We start from the raw sequence: 20,931 nt of genomic DNA on the forward strand, positions 1-20,931 counted from the left end.
CGCATAACTGTAGACTTGTTTAATCAGAAGCGCTGTGTTAAAATATTGTTAATCAAAGATGTTGAGATATTTTGCTGGAAGCTTACAGAAGTGTAGTCGTGCTGAGTTAAAGGCTGATAAGCAAATATTGAAATGGTAACAAATAACGGGGGTGGTTGTTACTATTATCCCCAACATTAGCATGTGAGCATTATTGTGTAGGCTACATATAGCATACTGCCATTAGCGGTTAGCTCAACGCACAGCCTGACAGAGCTGCTATAGCATGTTTGTTCAGTTAGATACACTCTGCTGTACTGTCATTGATCAACAAAGTTGTTGAGATGCATTGGGAGAAAGTTACGTATGTAGGAGTTACGAGTTATGTAGGTGGGTTGATGCAGAGTTCACCGACTGTAAGTTTTGCACTTCATCACGAAAGAAAAAATTTTGAATTCGTTTAACATCACAGATTCATACTTAAGGTTAGGGGCAGGGGTGTTCTTTTAAAGTCTAAAGTTAATGCGCACATTCACCAACCTAATTGGCAGTACTCCTGTGATACACCTTTTCACGGTGAACCTGTTGCTTAGAAAGATCTGCCGTGCATTGAGAGTCTGTTTTTAATTTGGATTAATATCAAGAGCAAACATTCGAAAAGTGGTTTATCCACTCTTTGAAGACGAGCTTTTGAGTGAGGATGTTTGTTTGTTGAACAAGGCCACAGAGGACTTCTGTGTCAGGGTCGGACCATTTCTGTTGGCGTCAGTGGGAAGTTTTCGTTTGCAGTGTCTCTTGGGCAAAGCTACTTCCTCCCACTCAGTCAGAAGCCTTACAGTCGCAGTTTTCAGTATTTTTCCTTCCTCTTCTTTTTCTCTTCTTCATCTTCTCTTCCTATCTCTAACTCTTACGTGTAAATGTTCTCGTTTTTATTGTTACTTCTGTGAGGACATGCAAGCTGCTGCAGGTATTATATGCTCGAACAGATAAAAGTATTTTAACGCAAGGTATGTTGAACTGTGTCATTGCAGATGTCTGCATGTATTATGCATGAGTGATGGTGTGCGCTGTGCATATAGGACTTGCAAGCTGTTATTTATTTAAGATTTGATGTCTGCATTGATGGCTCAATGATAGATTTTTATGAAGAATCACTAAATAAAGTGTTTTTTATTATCTTTTTTTTTTCTCTAAATCTCTACATTATTTATAAATATAAATATATTTGTATTAAAAATATCGCAAAATCATATAAAACCACTCAAAAATGTAGGCTATGAATGCAAACATGCCTCACAGACAAAAACACACACAACTCTTCCTTTTTACCCTTAACCTTCTTCACTCACCTTCTCTTCCTGTCTCTTTCTTTCTTCCTTACACACACAAACACACACACACACTGCACGCATCGATCCATCACCGCCTTGTTTGTTCACGCTGCTGCTGGAGCTTCACCTCTCGCTCTGGTTGACGCATGCCCACAGCCTCGCTCCTCCTCTCACGCGCGGTCCCCATGGTAACGCACGGAGGAGAGAGCAGCTTAGCAACACCGAGCCGGAGAGGGAGCATCTCTGGTCCAGACAGCGCGGTGCCATCGATATTACACACAGAGGAGAGGGAACCAGCAGCGCCTCAGGCAAACATCCTCTGTAGGTAAGTGCCTCATTTTCACAGCAAAGAACAGCCGTGGTAGTTAATCTGAGCCGTCAGACTGAGTTCAGTTAATCGACTAAGAAGATGGTGTTTAGGTTATGTAGTCCAACACGCTGCTCTCCGAGAAGAAGACATTTTTCTATTTCCAGTTAATGTCAGTTACTCTTATCTGAACCGTAATCCTCTTTATCGATCTCCACAGTCATAATGAAGTTCGTGGTGGTGCTGGTTGGAGCGGGCACCCTCGCCTTTCTCGGCGCGGTCATCTGCATCATCGCCAGCGTTTATCCCCGGAAACGCGCCGCGCCTCTCAGCGACAACGGCACCCTGACATCGGAGGAGCTGCTCCAGCCTCTGGAGCCCGGATCGGTGGCTCACGCCGGGCCGCTGGGCGCTCTGCACGGCTCCGAGTCCTTCGGCGGAGGGAACGGACTCAGTGGCATCGGCCTGGAGGTTCCCACTCTGAACGAGCTGAATCTTGGGGAGGAGACAGGAGGGTCCGCGAAACAGTTCAGCTTCAGCCGGTTGATCTGCACACCTGTACCTGTCGGGGAATGCAAGACGAAAGATTTGAGGCAGCGGAGGGAACAGCAGCAGCAGCAGCAGGCGGATGATCCGTACGCAGCCGGGGATGAAGACTGGACTTATCTCCGGACCACCGCGGAGGAGCTCCGGCAGACGGTCCTGCAGCAGAACGATCAGATCCTCATGGACCACAGGACCATCCGGGAGCTGACGGGGAAGCTGAGTGAGTGCGAGAGCGGCCTGGAGGACGAGAGGAACGTCCCGGAGCGGAGCATCGGGGTCTGGAGCGGCAACCGCCGCGTCATGGCCGGTGATGATGTGAGCTCTTCGGCCGCGGCGCAGCTGCAGACGGCGCGTGCTGTGGAGGAGCTGGCCCGGGCCATCATGGACCTGAAGGACCGCATTGAGAAACTCGAGGTAACTGGAAAGATACTGAGTAGGCTACAGGCTAAAAAAAAACTTTGGCAGAACCTGTTGTCCTCGCTGTTAATCCTCCTGTGTGAGTTTTGTTTAACAGCAGGAGACTTGAGCTGATACCAAAATCATGAATTAGGCAGGTGAGTCAATGTTTCCAGTTAGTTAATTTGGCCTGTTTCTTGTCCATTAATCAGCAAGTCCTCCCATTGTTCTTATCCAAACTGAACTTCAGTTTAATACCTATCTGGTAAAAGCGGAGAAATAATCTGCTCAAAATTTCTCATTAACTCTACCACAAATGAAAATAATCAGATTAGAAAAGTGCCAGAACCCATTGCTGCAGCAGAGATATTGTCATTGATTTAAAGACCTGTGCAGAGGTGTCATTGTTCATCATCTTAGGTGCCTGAATCTTTCTCTCACCTCCCTCCCTCCCCCTCTTTGTCTTTTCCCTCCCTCTTATATCTTCACCTCACCTCTCCTCTGACAAGCAACTCGTGACACAGGCGCTACTCATGTCTTGCGCACACTCCCCCTGCACCCATGGGAAATCTCTCCACCTGCTGGTCCACCCTCTACCTCCGCATAAGACAGCAGGATAGAGACATAAATAAAAGATGAAGCTGGCTGGACAGGAAAGAGGGAGTGGGGGGGGGGAGTCAGGTTCTCAGCTTGTGTGTGCGCTGAGATTGAGACACAGGCAGGCTTATAAACACACACTCACACTGCTGCATCCCTGCCAGCCCTCTCCAAGCACACTCAGTTACAAGGTTGTCTCAGTCAGTGTGAATTTATGTCCCGGACGTCCACATCCACCACTGCCTCAGCAACTCTCTTGATATTATATATCACCCTCCCAGCGTCTCATCCGCACTAAACGAAGCAATCTCTCTCTTTACTGCCGCTTCACCAACACCTTATTTTTCCAACTTCTGCTATGAATACTAATGCTGCCACTGCTGAGTTACTACTATCATCAATACAACACCTCCTGCTGTGTTGCTGATGTATCATTTTCCTCATTTTTATTGACTAACGTGGATAGTAAAATGCTCTTATTTTCGCTAAGAAGACAGAAATGGGCTCTACTCATTGCCTTGTAGGTCCTTTCTGGTGTAACCAGGCAGGAGAAAAATTCCAAACAGTTCAAATCAGTAAGATGAGCATGTATATTTTATTAATACCACAGACTGTGAGAAGTGGATGTAGCCTCTTGGTTTCAGAAGAGAAGCAAACGCAGAACTTCATTACACCTGCACCCCTTTAAAGGCCAGAAGCGGGCGTCTCTACTGGTGGCAAAAAGAAGTCTGACTGTATGAAACCAGTTGAGAAAATGAGCCTATGTGTCAGGTGATTTTAATACTTATTTAAAAAAAACAGTGTTAATTGATTGCTTGACAAGTCGCTACTACAGCAGCCTGTAAACCAATGAGCATCTATCCTGTCATCCAAATATGGTCACTTCTGGTTTAAACAAGAAAAGGTCAAAACCTTGTATGTGGCTGACCGCATCAGGTCAAAGTGTTACAAGGACTGTCCTTATGAGACCGAAGACAACATGTTTGAAAGCAGGTGCACACTGCGGATGTAGGTGAGGACAGCGGACAGCCAGCGGAGGAGCAGCCCCGCCTACTCCCCTGAACAAAGTATCCAGAGCTGTATAGACAGAGAGTCGCGTCAGTGGAGGTCCAACATGCTCCATGATCCGCCATTGCAATGTCACAACTCTCTCTCTCTACGGCTCTGAAAGTACCATCACTCACTCAGTCAGGCAGTCAGTCAGTCACATACAGACCCATCTGTAGGTCCCGGCGGTCAGCCCAAAAAAAACAAGATGGCGATGGAAGAAATGCCACACTTGAGGCTTCAAAAGGGAGCTTCACTTCACTGTGACTGCATCCACTCTTTTTATACAGTGTATGATTACCACTGGCTTACATAAAGCCCCAACTTATTCTCTGCCTTCAGCAAACAGATGTTCCCTTTCTAAGATTATATCGACCCCAGCTCTGCCCATCAATAGTCAATCAGGACAATCTCAACCTTTCAAACAGACTATACTTCATCAGATTAATCAATATCATTGATAGAGAGCACTTGGTCAACATACACTCAGGGAAGGCTGAGCCTAATGTGTGTGTGTGTGTGTGTGTGTGTGTGTGTTGAAGTGGAAGTTTGCTTTTCATCTATTCTAGAGACAGAAAAGGTCGACAAGCTTAAGTCTGATAAAAGTATTTAAATAAAATGCCAAGCTTTTGATCTGGAGATCCTCCTGAGAGCCAAATGATAAAAGGCAATCTCAGAGCTCATAATGACATTTAAAGAGCACACTGTGCTTTCCATACGCTAGGACACATGGGAAATGCAGTTACTAGTACTTCCCAAGATTTAAAGACCCCCTCCATTGAAAATCAAGTGTTTAACGTCACGTGGTGTTCTTCATGTACTACAAGACATATCAGGCACATCAGCAGTCATCTCCATGGCTGGGCCTGTCTGCTTTTAAACTGCCTGTACCAAGGACAGGCTGAGCAACACCTTTTCAGGTTGGCAGGTTTGAGCCAATCCTGTTAAAGGACGGGGTGGCGGCATATCATGATGTGTAACTTATGGCAACCACTTCAGCGATGCACGAGCCAGCTGTAACTGGCATCTTAGTTTTTGCAAACTCATTACTGACTACTAACGTTAACGTTGCTAATTGCTACATTTCAAGCTAGCCAAGTTTCAACAAGTTGCCACTAAACGATGGCAGAGACGTGGTTTCACGCTGGAGGGGACGGTTGGAAATTTGCATAGTGGGCGGGGCCAATGCAGACGGGAGGTAATTGATAGTTTTTTGCAGAAAAAACATCTCAGACACAATTTATTACTTTAAGCAAAGCATTTTATACGTCTTAAAACTTGACTGGAGCTGCTCTTTAATGAATGAACACACGAAGCAACCCGGGAAATCAATAGAAGGCCTATTTTTTTTCCTTCTAGCAGTGTCACAAGCAACAAATAAAAAACAACACAAGATGAACAATCTATGATTGTCCCCTTTACTGAAGTGTGAGTACTTCCTTGAAAACTACAACTACAAAACAAGGCCAACAGCTACCAAAAACAAACTTTGAGCTAAAGGCTAACATCAGCATGCTAACATTCTAAGTATGTGTTAATGGGCTGATATTTAGCAGGAAGTATAATGTTTACCATGTTCACCATGTTAGTTTACTGTTCTAAGTGTAGCTAATAAACAGTAAAGAAGGTAACACCTGGGCTGATGGGAATGTCATTCATTTGGAAGTACTTGATTATTTACCAGAGTGTTAGACTCATTTACATTTTGTCCAGTGAATGACACCAAATGTAAAGGCACAGGGAAACCAAAACTCTTACAATTCAACCTGATAGTGACCTGAACATCTTAAATCCAAAATATCAACCTCTATCACAAGAGTTTTATCTTCTGGGGACCCTGTAGGTCTCTACAGTGTCTAGACCTTCTTCCATCTCCAGCTCTACTCTACTACAAAATCCTTCTATGAAAAGTCAATTCGATTTTCTGCCCAAGCTGCTTCCACTATAGATCTCTGATAAATGGATTAGTTGTTTTCTTCTCTCCACAGCATCTCTTTTATTATCTATCTATCTCTCTTTGAGTGTATAATTCTATAAATCTGATCTTTTCTTCCCTCAATTCCAGGCGGAGATCGGCCCTGCTGCCTTGAACCTCACCGACACACCCGTGGGTACAGGTAGCAGCAGCAACAGCGGTGGCGGCAGCAGTGGCAGCAGCAGCCCAGTTGGAAACACAGGAAAGGCTCCCGCCCCGCCCACCGGCAGTGCCTCCACCCCACCTGTTGCGGCTCCTCCAGGGGGTCGCCGCCCTGCCTCCCCCGCTTCCCCTGCCCCTAAGCCCCCTTCTAAGGCCAACCCCGGGCGCGGAAAGGGCACCTGGAGGGTGGAGGACCTGGAGGGGGAGCTGGAGCGGAAGATAAAGATGCTGGAGAAGGAGCGTCAGGCCATGAGGAAGGAGACGCAGGGCCAACATGAGAAGATCAACCAGGGCATCGACACCGTCAGCCACCGCGTCACTGAGCTGGAACACAGTGAGTCCGGGGGAGAAAGGGGAGGAAGAGGAGGAGTGTGGAGACATGGGCTGGTGGTTTAATAGGTGAAAGAAGGGATGTATGGATGAACTGGCGCACACAGGGAGATAAACAACTGCATTACAAAGCTGACGTACACGAGAGCATGGCACGAGGAAATGAAACTTTAATGAGCGCTGTGGGTGAACTGGGTCATCACAGCAGTAGAGAATAAGCTGTAGATTAAAATAAGATGATTAATGAGTGCTGAAGGTTGTGAAATGTCAAACAGGGCTTGGAGCCATAAATTAGAGTAATACAGCGAGGACTATATTAAATGAACAAGAATTTTTCTAGAACTTTAACTGTAACCTTTAAATCTTCATAATCATGGGGGAATAATAAGCATCCTTATTTTAGGCTTGGTAGGAAGTCCACATTGGTTTTGACTTTTATTTGCTGTGAAAATTCCTCTACTATTAACAATACAGGCATTTGGAAGCTTGCTTATGGTACTGACGGTGAAAAGATACTTGAAACAGGTGAGAGGAGTTTGATAAAAGGAGTGAAAGTCTAGATGAGAGATTGAGAATTCATGAGATGCCAAGAGGAAGGTTAAAAAGCAAAGCAAAACCACTTCTGTATTCTCTTTTTAGTTCTGTCTTTATCCCAATCTCAGTGTCTCTACATCATCTCTGCCTTAAGAGCTGCAGTGTGGCCTCGAGTTAGAGAGGCTGATCATTAACTGTAGTGCTTGAGCTCTTGCCAGACACTGTGTGTGTGCATAAACTGACAGGGACAAGTGAGAGGAGAAATACCAGTGTCTATGTAGAGATCGCTCTGTGGGCCTTCCTCTCCCTCTCCGCCTTATCTGACTTCTTCTCTTCTCTCCTTTATCTGCGCCTTCCAAAGCGCTGACAGAGCCATCGTTCCCTGATGGTTTCGTGCTCTCCTTCCCCATGCGGACCAACTACATGTACGGTCTGGTGAGGAAAGAGATTACAGAGATGTACGCCTTCACCGCCTGCGTGTGGCTGAAGGCTAAAGAGGGAGGCATCGGCACCCCCTTCTCATACTCGGTCCCTGGGCAGCCCAACGAGCTGGTGCTTCTGCAGGGAGTCCACAACCCTGTGGAGCTGCTCATCAATGACAAGGTAAATTTTTCACGTGAAAGGAAATCATTAGCCTAATTTGCTGTTCCAGAGAAAACTGCAAGCTAGTGTTGGTAATTGATTAAAATGAGGGATGAAATCACCTTCATTGTTGTGACAGAACAACCTTGCTGTGATACAGGGGTGGAAAGAAGAACGAATAGTGTTTAAATTATCACAGCAATATGGATTCAAGTTTATATAAGGTTTGGGGTCAATTCTCTGCATGAGTACTGATCATCTCAGCATTACCGTCCATTTAATCATGGGGGGAAAAAAACACGTGTCCTATCTACAGGAAAGAAGGAACCAAAAAAGATGTTGCCCTTGAACAACGCGTTGAATATTCAAAACTACTTAAAGTTAAAACTAAATGTTCCATACATTGATTGAACACAGCATAAATATAACAGTAAAGGACAAAATAAATAATGCTAAATAAAATACCTTCAGTCAAAAGATGCTGAGACCAAGAGAAGCCCGAGTTCTTGCGTTATTTTTGTATTTCTGTGACCCACAGTAAACATACACTATTGTGGTGAGATGGGAACAAGCAACCTTTTTTCAGCTGTGTTTTATGTTGTACAGTAATGCTTACCTTTTATAGAGAGGCGGAGAGGAGTGGGGGTTTACAACTGGGATGAAAGGAAGGCTTGTACTGTCCACTGGGTGCTCTTTTGACACAGCATTGTGGCCACATTCTGCCCTGATTACAGCCCACGCTCGTCCAATATCTGATCATAATTCAAGCTTACAGTGTCATAGATCAGTGAACTTGAAATCTCCCAGTCATCTGTGATTATAAGCTGTAACCTCGGCCCCTGTGTCCTCTGACCTGCAGGTGGCCCAGCTGCCTCTGTCCCTGCCGCAGGACGAGTGGCAGCACATCTGCGTCAGCTGGACCCTGAGGGACGGGGTGTGGAAGGCCTACCAGGGGGGGAAGATGAAGGGGAGGGGAGAGGGACTGGCTGCCTGGCATCCCATCAAACCAGGGGGAGTCCTCATACTGGGACAGGAACAGGTGAGACATAGGGATGAATGGATCTATAAATAAACTGATGGGTGGATGGATGGATGGAGCATCAAAGGATGGATTGACAGCTAGATGGATGGAAAGAGCTGGAGGGATTGGATGGATAAATAGATGGATGATGGACAGAAAGATTGATTCACAGATGGATGGATGAAGAATGGTTGGGTGGATGGATGCCTACGTTAAAGGATGACAGTTGGACTGGTGGATGAATGGACATATGACATGGATGGATTGATTGATGGACAGATAGGTGGGTGGATAGATAGAGAGCTTGTCAAATGGATGGATGGAGTTGATGGATTGATTGACAGAATGATCAATCGATAGTTGGGTAAACAAACCGATGCATCGGGGAATGGTTTGTGATGGATGCACAACTTGATGAATGGATGGAAGATGGATAAATAGATGGAACCATGTCTAGATAGATTGGTGGATGGACAAATAAACGATGGATGGATGGATGGATGGATGGAGTTAATATAAACAGATGGAAGGATGATGGACAAATATATGAATGCATTAATGGATGAATGGACAGATACGTAGATGATGGGTGCTGTTAGATGGAATGACGAGGGATGGATGGTAGATCGATGGATGGATGGATGATAGGTAGAGAGCCGTTGGTATGGATGGATGATGGGTCAATAGATGGATGCATATCTGGATAGACGGATGAAGTGAAAGGTGGATGCATGAACAATGGATGGACTTAAGAATGAGGGTTGGATGTATGATGAATGGATGGCTGCTTGAATAATAGACGAATGTAATGAATGGATGCATCAACTATGAATGGATGAAAAGATGGTGGATGGATGGATGGATGGATGGAAGATAGCCAGCTGTTCATATGAAAGGATGACAGATGGATAGATGGATTAATGGATGGATGGAGGGATGATGGACAAACTGATGGATGGATGACTCTCAGATGGATTCGTGGATAAGGAGAGCTATTTTAAGGCAGCACCATTAGCTTTTCACACGTGAACAGACAGAAACCTAATTGTGTTCATCCTCACGCTGAGCTGTCTCTGTCCTTCATCAGCGAGACACCCGCATTATGTAACCGTTATGAAATCTGACATTATCCTTCCTCCCTGGTGTCAAAAGAACAAGCCAAAGCTCATTCCGCAGCCTGTCGTCCTTTCATTAAGGATGAGAAGCAGCGGCTGGGAGTCCAATTCTACAAGATAGAGCAGTGATGCAACTTGATTTAATGGATATTTTCATAGAGGGAGAGCTACTGCTTTCATAATCTCTGTTGAGGATGTAAGATAAAATGCTGTTGTGTGGATGTGTTGACCAGATTTTATTGGGAAAATCCCAGGACATCCCCTTTACAAGGTTTCTCCTTAAGGGGATAGAGATTTTTAATCTTTTTTACCAGGGAATCATCTGAACACAATATTCCTGTGTAGTCCTTATTTAACTATCAAGTATGAGATTGCAGTCATTTCAGTATGCTACTCGTATTAACCAAAAAAAAAGAGCATATTTTGAATTCTATGTCTAAAATAATCCAGAAGTTGTATGGCTCCCAGTGGTCACAGTGGTCAAAGAAATTGAGTTTCCAATTAGCTGCCATAGTGATAAGGTCTGTTTGAACTTCTGTCAAACGGGATTCCCGTCCCAATCCTCATATTGACACAAGCAATGACTGATGCTTGCTAGCTGGGCTGCCTCTAGCACAATCACTAATAAAGTAATTCCTGGGCCATTGGAAAGTAATACATCTGGAGGCAGGACCTGCAGCCTAGGAACTCAATTTAACCCTTATCTCTGAGGCGCTCAAGTTCCGTAAGAGTTCCTGTAAAATGTTCTTGAAATGGAAAAGTCTTAGTACATAACTATTGAACGCAATCCCAGCAAAGCTTGATCTGTTGGCTATTTATGTTAGCATTCTGACATTCAACCCTTTGTTTTCTCCAACTCCTCTGGCCAAGGATACATTGGGCGGGCACTTTGATGCCTCCCAGGCCCTGGTCGGGGAGCTCTCCCAGTTCAACCTGTGGGATCGGGTCTTGAAGCCGGCAGAGGTGGCCGCCCTGGCTGAATGCAGCTCCTCAGCGCTGGGCAACATTGCCCCCTGGACCGACCTTGATGTAGACGTCTACGGTGGTGCCACCAAGGAGTCCCTGGACCCGTGCCACGCTGCCCAGCGATCCAACCCCTCCAGCCCCAAACAGTGAAGGGTGACTGGGAGAGGTCAGCCAACAATGATTGTGTTTCATAGGTCAATTTAGGAGACGATGTAGACGATAGGATGTATCACATTTGGGTTTACAGTGTATTTGCCGGGGTCGGGAAGCTTGCTGGTGGACAGAAATATGTTGTGGAGCTATTAAGCTGTTAAGAGAGTTATATCTGTTTTGTTTTTAGTGTTGGTGTCCACACTCATGTGTTAACTTTTGCAGTTAGATACAGTGAGTTTAGCCACAGAAGGACCTTAGTGAAGGCTGCATGGGTGGATCAACTCGTGGCATGAACAGAACTCATGAGGAAGTCCTTCAGACTAAACAATGGCTCTGATTGGGAACCACCAACTAGTATTAACTTTAGATAATACTAGGTAATATGTTGGAGCAGTAAACCACACATGGTTACTTTGGCTTTGATGGGTTTGAAAACAGTAATGAAATGAATTGATGTCGGATATAAGGGTTTTTTAATTTTTCAACAAAGTGACACAAAGTTCTGTCTTTGTGTGTTGTTGGTTGTGTTCAACACTAACACTGAATTCTGAAATGTTGTAATGGTTATATATTGATTCCAACACTCAATGGGACACAAAATGAGCTTTGTTCTAACTGTATATGAAGCTGTTGAGTAATGTCTGTGTACTTTTAAGTTTTTCTACATTGCTTACCATGATGTGGTAAAACAGTGGTCTTATAAGTGTATAACGTGTAATGTATCTCTGCTAATGTTGCTCTGTGCCAGTCTGCTCCCCATGCTGTAGCCTCTCACAACACTCACGGTCCAAAAAGCTGAGTTGCAGCACTAGTTTGCAATCAAGACAAAGGAGTGCTATCAATTAACTTCAAAAATAAACACTTGATGTAAATCCAAGCACCATTCAGGCACTGAAACTGTGACAGACCTGAATGAGTTTGGGTAACTTGTGTTGTCCCCTGGAATGTAAAGCAGATGGAGTCTACGTGTATTTGCATGACCAAAGTCACATTTCCTTTAACGAACTCAAAATGTGTAAATGACGGTGTTGGTGTCCCCAAACTGCCCCACATTCTGAAACACACCAATGTCTCTTTAAGTCAGATCCCCACTGAATCCTTGACAGGACGAGAGGTGTTGGAAATAGATTGATTCTACGGTGGCCATTTTGTACTTCACAAGTACAAGTGCTTAAGTGTTTCAATCTTATTGAAAATAAATACCAATTTTTTCTCGCTGTCGGAAGAAGGCCGAAAGTAAAGTTTGGTAAAACAAAGGTTGCGTTTCCACCAAAAATATTCAAAACCTTTAGTCCCAGGAACTACTTTTTAAGAAACTTAAAAGGTTCCTTCAGCCAGCGGATGTCTGCGTTTTCACCACACTGTGACTCTGCAGCTGCATACCGGTATCAGAAATGTTCAGTGCTGTAAGCCCCACCCCCAAAGTTCCTGTTCTTTTGGAAAGTACTTTCCCCCAAAGCAGGGGCTTTTTGGGGGACCTTGACTTAGGCGGTGGTCCTCCAATGGTTCCTAGTGCCTGAGGAAAATTCCCGCCATGGAAAAGCAGCTAAAATAAACAATGGGAGCAAATATGTGAAACCAAAATACAGCCTCAGATCTGGTTGTTCTGTTTTCACCCAAGAGACTGTAAGATAATCATGTTTCTAATGTGCTTAATCCCTGGATTCGAGCAGAACGGGACACCAACTGTCAGGGTTGAGGGTTTGATTCCCACTTTGGCAAACCACACTGACCATGTATCCAACACTGTGCGTTGAAGTGAAATACAGTCAGTGCTTCTGTCCACTTATTACCTCAAGACATCTGCCCCCACATGCGATTTGACACCCAGTTGTAAAGTGCCTGCCTGGGCTCCGACGCCCACCGATGATAGTGAAATGTTTTTATGTTTTCTCTGTGTCGTCTCTTTCTTCTCCTTCTCTCTGTCACTCTCTCTCTTTCTCTCTGTTGCTTTTGGTTGTTGAAGGCTGTGACAGTGTTGCGCTTGTCCTTATTTGCATCTTCATGGAACTTCTATGATATTGTGAAATAGGTGGATTAAAAAAATTATTAAATGGTTATGATGCTCAATATCCCTGGAGTGTTTGTGTGTGTTGGATGTGAGATGTCTGTACACTTTTCCGCTCATCTGAATTACACCTCAACTCAGCAACTGAAGGGATACTCCAAGCCTACTCACAAACACAAACACAAGCAGGCATCTCGCCTAATCTCATTTAATCAAAGTCGAATTAGATCAGCTGCATCTTTGCAGTCAGATGAATTCGCCTCAGGCTCTTGTGTGTGTGTTCATAGAGATGGAGAGGCGAGTATTCAGCAGAGACGCCACAGAAAGTCTGATCTTGGATGTAGACATAATAGATTACTCATACTTCTAAGTAAGACCAGGTTGATTCGTGACTGCCGAACTGCCCACGCACACGTTTCTTGCCGTTTGGCTCAACTGAACTGTGATCTGATGTGTAACCTCCCACAGATAACGTTTCATCTGATTCTTTTTCTAACTTGTGCTTGATTTCCTGTCTGTTCCTCAGAGTACTTAATCCCTGTTTGATGACAAAGAAAAATGATTAAACTCTCAGTATTTGTATCAAGAGATACTCGTAGAAATCGACTTAAACCAGTGCTGTGAAGTAAATCCATCACTTTGCTTTTCTAGCTTGTAAAATTAATAAGAGATAAAGAGGTGCTAAAAGAGTGGAGTGACAACACTGCCGACCACTGATTGGTCAAAAAGGAATCATTAAATCATCATCAACTATAAGTGTACAAACAACGCAAAATGGAACTTCCTGCCCAAACCTCCATCCATCCATTATGTACACCCATTAGGCCCCCTGGACTGGTCGCCAGTCAGTCACAGGGCTGACACATAGAGAAAGACAACCTCACGCCCACACAAATGACTGTATATTTAGATGGATGACGCGTCTCCATCTGCTCCCATTGTACGCAAGTGATGCCAAAACAGCCCCTGTGATAGGCGCTGCCATCTTGCGATGGTGACGTCATTTGGAGCCAGAGTCTGTGCCGTAGCCACTTCCTCTAACCAAAACACACACACTTAACTTCCTGACAAAACAGCAAGGATCCCGCACGCCGGCGTGTTTAACAGCAGAACAGCTTCTTTCTGTCGGTCTGAGGTTAACGTTCACAGGTATGGAAACTTAATGACTGTAGTGATTGTTTTAGTTACGTCTCCTCTCGCTGTTCGTCCTCCACTCTGCTAATCTGGAACAGATCGGCTGCAGGAGCCGAATTTGTCAACAGAGCTGTCAATCATAACTTTTACAGCATAAAATAACTAATTAAAAATAACCTAGTCAGAAAAATTAACACTTGGACTTAAATCAGCATGAGAAGAACTAACTATAAAGACAAACATTTATAGGGCGTGTATTTTGATTTTATAGTTTGACTCATGTCCCATCTGTTAACATGGAGGAGGCGGGCTTTATGACCTATACTGCAGCCAGTCAGCAGGGGGCGATAGAGAGGGTTTGGCTTCACTCTAAGGGAGCTGTCATGTCGTCCATCTGTTATACAGTCTATGGCTCACACCCACACCTACGGGCAATATAGAGTCACCACTGAAGCTAACGAGCATGTCTTTGGACTGTGGGAGGAAGCTGGAGTACCCGAAGAGAACCCACACATGCACGGGGAGAGCATGCGAACTTCACACAGAAATTCTAAGCTGAATCTGAAAGGCAACTGGACTTGGCTGAAGTTCTTGACCCACTGGTGGACGGAGCTAGAAATACAAGCATATAAGCAAGCTTACATTTCCAGCAAAACCACATTATGGTCACCTGAACGAGTTTAATGCAAAAAACCCACGAAAAAACATTGAACGTGTCTGTTTTAATATCATCCTGGTGACAAGACATCATGGCTCATCACCTAGCTACCCTGTACACATTATCAGACACACACATGCGCCATAACAGCGCTACCCAGAGGAGATCCAATGCTTCCTGTACCTCCGTTCTCAGAGCATTGACGTCAGTCCTTGAGTGTGCTCCAGTACATTGGCCCCAAACAGCCTCTCCCATGCTTCCTGATATCTGTTATCAAATCTGCCAGGCTTCCTTTCCCAGGTAAACTTTAAGGGCAGATTTCTCCCAGCACATTCGGCATTCATGGCCCTAACAGTGATGATGAGCCAAGAATCCTTGTGGTGAATGTGGCAAGTCGAGCCACAGAAGTTTTACCTCGGATGTGCGTGTGTGTGTGTGTGTGTGTGTGTGTGTGTGTGTGTGCAGCAGGTCTATAACTTCTCTGAAAAAGTCATTAATTCCAACCAAGAGTAAACAACTAAATTGACAAATGCATATAAGCTGCCTTGAGGATGATAAACCCGCCCTGCACAGGTATAACGTGGTTTGTCTGCCTGGAGTCATTGATCAATTACAAAATCAATCATCCCCGGTTCAATGAGTTACTGAGTCAGACACAGAGTCATCAACCATGCAGTCAATTAGACAATCAGTCAGTCAGTGAGTGAGTAATGCAGCCGGAGAATATTTCTCTTTTTTATATTCTCTGCTTCGTCTCCGTGTTGCTCGCTGTCACAGCTTGTTAGCAGAGTCACACGGGGTCTTCATCTCCCCTCCCCAACAATCTGCTTCCTCTGCCGTTGAATTATAGATACATCTTAATTACCTCTCTCTGAGGCGGGCGCAAATTATGAATATCCTTGTGTGACCCGCCACCACAAACACCGGCGCACACACAAATTATTTTCACTCCTGTTTCGTGATTTTTCTCACCTTCTTTTCACCCCCCTGCTCAGTGATCGCTGCGTGTACCAGCCTTCCTCGTTACTACAACATCACATAAGTTATTCTCACTGCACTTCTTTATTTCCACCAGAACTTTCTTCTTTATCTCATATGTGCCAAAAAATGTTTACAGAATATTTCCCGTCATGATGAATTCTTTCCTCAAGGTCTTCATATCATCACCTCCTCCTCCTCATCCTCCTCATCGTCCTCCTCCGCCTCCTCCTCTTTTCTTTCATGCACCTCTCGCCACCAGTCGGCATCTTTTCACTGCACCTGCTGTCAAAAACACCTCCATCTCCTTTTCTCCGTTCTTCCGCTTTGTTGTGACATTCTTATTTCAGCTTTTACCTTCCTGCCCTCTGGCTCTTTTCTTTGACAGTCTCTCACCTGGGTATTAAACGCCTCCCCCTCCTTCTCCTTCTCTCTCTCTCTCTCTCTCAGTGTATTTTCAGGATTTTTTCACTCTGTAGGATGAGTGCACATCCTCCTGCAAAAGTTCTTATGTAATCATTGTCGTTTCTTTGGTTTGAATTTTCTTCTTAAGTCAAATTCATTAAGATCATCATACCAATCTAACAGATCCATCTCTCTGTATTATAATGCATTTCACTGACCTTAGCTTTATTATGTGCTGCACTAGAATAGTTATCATGTATGTATTGAATACTTTCTCTTCTCTTTGACCTTGCTCCTCTGTTCTAAATGCACTATTATTTCTTTCTTTTTGCAGGTTCAGCAGCAGCTTTCATTTCACATAAACATCTTCACAAACCAACACAAAATGTGGAAAAAGAAAATGAACACAAATAAAACAATTCCACATGAAGAATAGACGGGCTACATGAGAGCACAGATAACGATTAAACTTCTGTCTTCATTTATGGAAATAGTCGGTAGACACAGAACTTCTGAACCCAGTATCCATGACGAATAAGACCAAAATAAGAAGGTTGAACTAGCTTTGGTAAAAGTAATAACCTCAAAGATTTTCATGTAAATAAATTTTGCTGAATGACGTAACCACTGATGAAAGCCTTTGTATTTGCAATATTACAGACTGGCTGTCTGTGGCGACATTCGCAGAAAAAATCACAAGCAGCGCCCAGTTAGCGACGCGTTTTCCATCAGCCAGCAGTGGTTGGTCTGCCAGAGAGGGTAGGCGGAGCTAAGCGGCTGCTTTTCCGCTCTCTGCAAGTGTTGCGAGTAAACAGTAATCTACTATGGCTGAACAAACAAAGAAAAGATGGATGACTACAGATACAACTTCAACAATAAATGAAAATCCAAAGACAAAGAAACAAACTCAACGCTCAGATGAAGCAAACAGTCTGAAAAGGAAAATCAAGAGTTACAACTGTTACAAAGGGAGGCAGCTGTAGACGTCTGATTAAATGGGAAAGTGTCCTCCTGCAATTACCATATATTGCCATTAGCGGGTGCCCAAGAGAATGAAACTGAAATCTTCGAGATTGTCAGTTTAAGTTACTTATACGATTGTTTTGTCAATTGCTGTGTTCGAAATGCCGTACTATACTAGCAGTACTGATTTCACCAAAATGTAACATGTAGTAAGCAAACAAAAGTAAAATGTGCAGTATGTCAAAAATGCCTGGATGTCGTACTGATTCGGAGAAAACCTCCAGGATGCATAGGACCAGTCTGCCTCGCCTGCTGTATCCCACAATGCAAAGCGCTGGAACGTCACAGCGGCAGTTGAAATGACGGACAGCAGCAGCATTCCAGCAGCAGGGGGTGCTATAGCTGAAGAAGCGGCGGTTATTGTTTACTTCCACCTGGCAAGCTCCTCCATACTACATACTACCGCCTGACGCAGTATGTAGTATATAGTGCAAAGTATATAGTATGTAGTATACAGTATGACATTTCAAACACAGGCCATGTAATATTTCCAAGGACAATTTTTTTATTTCAATAACCTTTATAAAAAAGGAAATCGTTTGCAATCACAATATCAGCTGATGGACTGGTTTTAGATAGATCACAGTTCTGCACCACTGCCACCTGCTCTCTCACAGTAATTTTCCTCTCACCCCTCCTCTGCTCTGCTCTGCCAACCTGCCACTTCCACCTCATCAGCCAACTCTGCTCACCTGTTCACACAGCTGCTCCTCATCAGTAATCACGCCAGTACTAAAGCCTCTCCTGCTCACCCACGCTTTGCCAAATTGTTTTTTTTAGCTGTCCCAAGGCTTTCCAGCACTCCTCTGTACTGCTGTCTGCTGCCAACTCGCCTACCTTGTTGAATTCCTGAAAGTCGCCTCAGCCTTTGTCCCTGACTACGAGTTCTGCCTCAGGCACGTTCCTGGTTTCTGTCTGCCTCTTCCCTTGGTGGTTTGGCAACAACCCCACTGTATGAGTTTGTTACGACCGGTGATAAAAGGATCCAGAAGCAGAACACGAACTTGAGGTATAGGCTTGTAATGAAGTTTTATTGCAGGAAAAGGGAGATGGAGATGAGGGCGGTTGTCCAAAAGTTTGCAGAGGGAAAGGTGATCTGGCAGAGATGAGGTGAGGTTGTGAGCGGGGCTGGTGGAGTAGGGAAAGGTGAGGAGTTATGATCCTGTGGCAAAAAGAGAACAGGATGAGTCGAGCAATAAACAGCAAAAATCTTCTTTCATCCAAAATCTGAGAAAGGTCTGATTGTTTTCTACCACAGATGAGTGGCTGGAGAACCGGGGTAAACATTACTGTTGACTTGATGAGTAGATGCAGGTGTGCAGGTTTCCACAGATGTGTTGCATGAGCAGCAATCAGGAGGGAGCTGGAGAGTGTCACTGGGGAAGCCACGCTCCCCCCCACACACACACACACACAGACAGGGGAAAACAAGAAGACACAAAGAAACAGGAGGAACTGGCCATTACTTAGTGGTGGATCCCTGTGGCGCAGACTCTCACTGTGTTGCCACACTTGTCACTGTGTGTGCGTTCTGTCGACATTTACCTGCTTGCTCATCCAACCTCTGCCTGGACCTGACTCACCCGGTTCGTGTCTTTGGCCCACTGACTCCAACGGCTTCTGCTCTGATTTCTGTATTGTTATTACCTGCCTGTTTGTGCTGTACCTGCTGAAGCTTCAAGTAAAGGTTTTCTCCTCCCAACAATCCCTGTTTCCCCGAGTGCTGCAGTTGGGTCCAAACTCACCCCGTTACAAATACAAACTAGAGCGTGTCAAAAACAGCGTGGGACAGTTTCAAAAGACTAATGGAGCATGTAGGAAGGAGACCAGGAACAACAGATGTCCTTTATAATAAGAGATCCATCATAAGAAGTCTAGGCGCGCCCAGGTCGCCAAATTAAAAAAAAACATACCTGCAACATTTGTGTTTCTATTCAAGCCAAAGACTTGTGTTTAATGTTACACAGTCTACAATATCTCTTGTTGTTAAAGAAACATATGACGTCCTAAAATGTATGTGGATTAATTAATAACTTCTGAGCTTTAATTTAAGCCACATCTCTTTGACAACTCGCTGTGTAGACGGAGTGATATGGATTGAAGTTATTCTGTCAAACAGTTTTTATTTGGCTCATGAACCCATCTCGAAACCAAACTGGGTCGAGTGGGTTTATAAGAGACAATTTCGTAACATAATCTCTTGCGGTGCAATTAGTTAATGGCTCACTGTTTCTTTTGGGAAGAGGTGGCAGCTGAGGTGATCGAGGGGCGGGGTTTTCTTCTGGTTGGGTTGAGAGAAGGCCAGAGAGAGAGAGAGAGAGAGAACAGAAGGAGAGAAAGATTATATCTATTTGTCTGCCTTCACAGGGATGTATAATCTGCTCTAATCCAGCGGAGGGTCAGTGTTTAAAATCAATCCAGATGCTCTGTGGTTGTATTTCAGACTAAGTTATTCCAGCAGGCGTGCAAGGTTAAATGCACAGTCCAGGTTAGCAGACATAACTCCCACTCAGGGTTTTTGTGATTGTGAGAGTGAGTCTGTGTTTGGAGCAGACTGACGATTCTGGGTCAGAACTCTCCGCATGGGGATTCCACCACCCAGATGTTTCCAGCTGAATGTGGGTCGGATTCAGTAAGAGGGCTGATTAGGGAGGGATTTAAAGGGTTTTTACTCACAAGCGGCCTGATAGATAGTGGTTTAATTTTAGAACAGAGACACAGGAGTGGAAGTACATCTACAGCTCATGTAGGTACAATTATTAGATTTCACCTTTTACTTATATTTGACTACATTTCTAAGATGATTATTGTAACCATTGTTATGTGTTTTATTTGATTTACAAAACATCTTTATGCTGTCTTGTTAAAGTATAAAATGCTGCATAAAAGGCAGTTTAGATAACATTTACTCAACTGTTCTTCAATAAACATACTTGCATATGACTATTTCGAATTTACGCTACTTTATTTTTGCACTCCGTGGGCCCCCATTTTAAAATATTATTTTGAACTCGAAAAAGAGGGATACTGGGTGCTCGCCAAAGGAAGTTGTTAAACTCCAGGTGAATGCCAGGTGCTCTTAAAGGCTAAAAAGTTAACTGTCGAAGGAGGGAAGCCAGTGGGCTTTCTTCAGGCACACTCGCACCGAGACAAGGCCTGAGGAAGGCCGGTCGGTGTTTACTTCTGTAATATTTTTGTTTTTTACGAGAGCTGCCCTGATTCAATAAAGGCATTTTAAACTAAATCCTTGTCTCGGTGCGAGTGTGCCTGAAGAAAGCCCAGTGGCTTCCCTCCTTCGACAGTTAAAATATTATTTGTTTATTATATAAGATCCTCCCTGCCAGAATTTAAAGCAGTTAAAAGCCCCACCTGAACCAGCTGCAACATTAGTGATACTTCTTTGATGAATTAATTTACTGAATTGAAACTCAATTTAACTGAAATTAAATGTATAGTAGGCCCATGAAAAACACTTTTGGGTTACAGCTGCACAATCAGTTGTTCTCCAGTACCTGTGCCGTCATTTAAAAAGAACTACAGGCTGTTTCAGTTTGGATTTTGGGTCTCTGCCCTCGTCTAATCGGCAAAATAACTACAAAACTACACTATGAACAACAAGAACTGAACCTGAAATTATGAGTGCAGAGGATGTTATCGGCGAGAATTAATACACAGTTTTTTGGA

The 20,931-nt window shown here is 44.2% G+C and overlaps 1 protein-coding gene across 1 annotated transcript; it reads left to right on the forward strand.

Moving 5' to 3' along the window:
- Positions 1-1,545: 1,545 nt before the first annotated feature.
- On the forward strand, positions 1,546-13,113 carry nptxrb (neuronal pentraxin receptor b). Its single transcript, XM_069666589.1, has 6 exons — positions 1,546-1,635; positions 1,838-2,577; positions 6,269-6,674; positions 7,566-7,807; positions 8,646-8,825; positions 10,793-13,113. Exons 2-6 carry the CDS (start codon positions 1,843-1,845, stop codon positions 11,036-11,038), a joined length of 1,809 nt encoding a protein of 602 aa, XP_069522690.1. The 5' UTR covers positions 1,546-1,635; positions 1,838-1,842; the 3' UTR covers positions 11,039-13,113.
- The last annotated feature ends 7,818 nt before the right edge of the window (positions 13,114-20,931 follow it).

This window comes from Semicossyphus pulcher, unplaced genomic scaffold (assembly GCF_022749685.1).
Source record: "Semicossyphus pulcher isolate SPU_LCO1_2020_fin unplaced genomic scaffold, fSemPul1.0.p SCAF_17, whole genome shotgun sequence".
Classification (NCBI taxonomy): domain Eukaryota; kingdom Metazoa; phylum Chordata; class Actinopteri; order Labriformes; family Labridae; genus Semicossyphus; species Semicossyphus pulcher.

What these genes read in the sequence shown, in the direction of transcription:
- nptxrb (XM_069666589.1), top strand. Translation starts at nt 1,843, where the DNA reads ATGAAGTTCGTGGTGGTGCTGGTTGGAGCGGGCACCCTCGCCTTTCTC. An exon ending in CGTCACTGAGCTGGAACACA is followed by an intron (nt 6,675 to 7,565) that starts GTGAGTCCGGGG and finishes CGCCTTCCAAAG; the next exon opens with CGCTGACAGAGCCATCGTTC. An exon ending in AGCTGCTCATCAATGACAAG is followed by an intron (nt 7,808 to 8,645) that starts GTAAATTTTTCA and finishes TCTGACCTGCAG; the next exon opens with GTGGCCCAGCTGCCTCTGTC.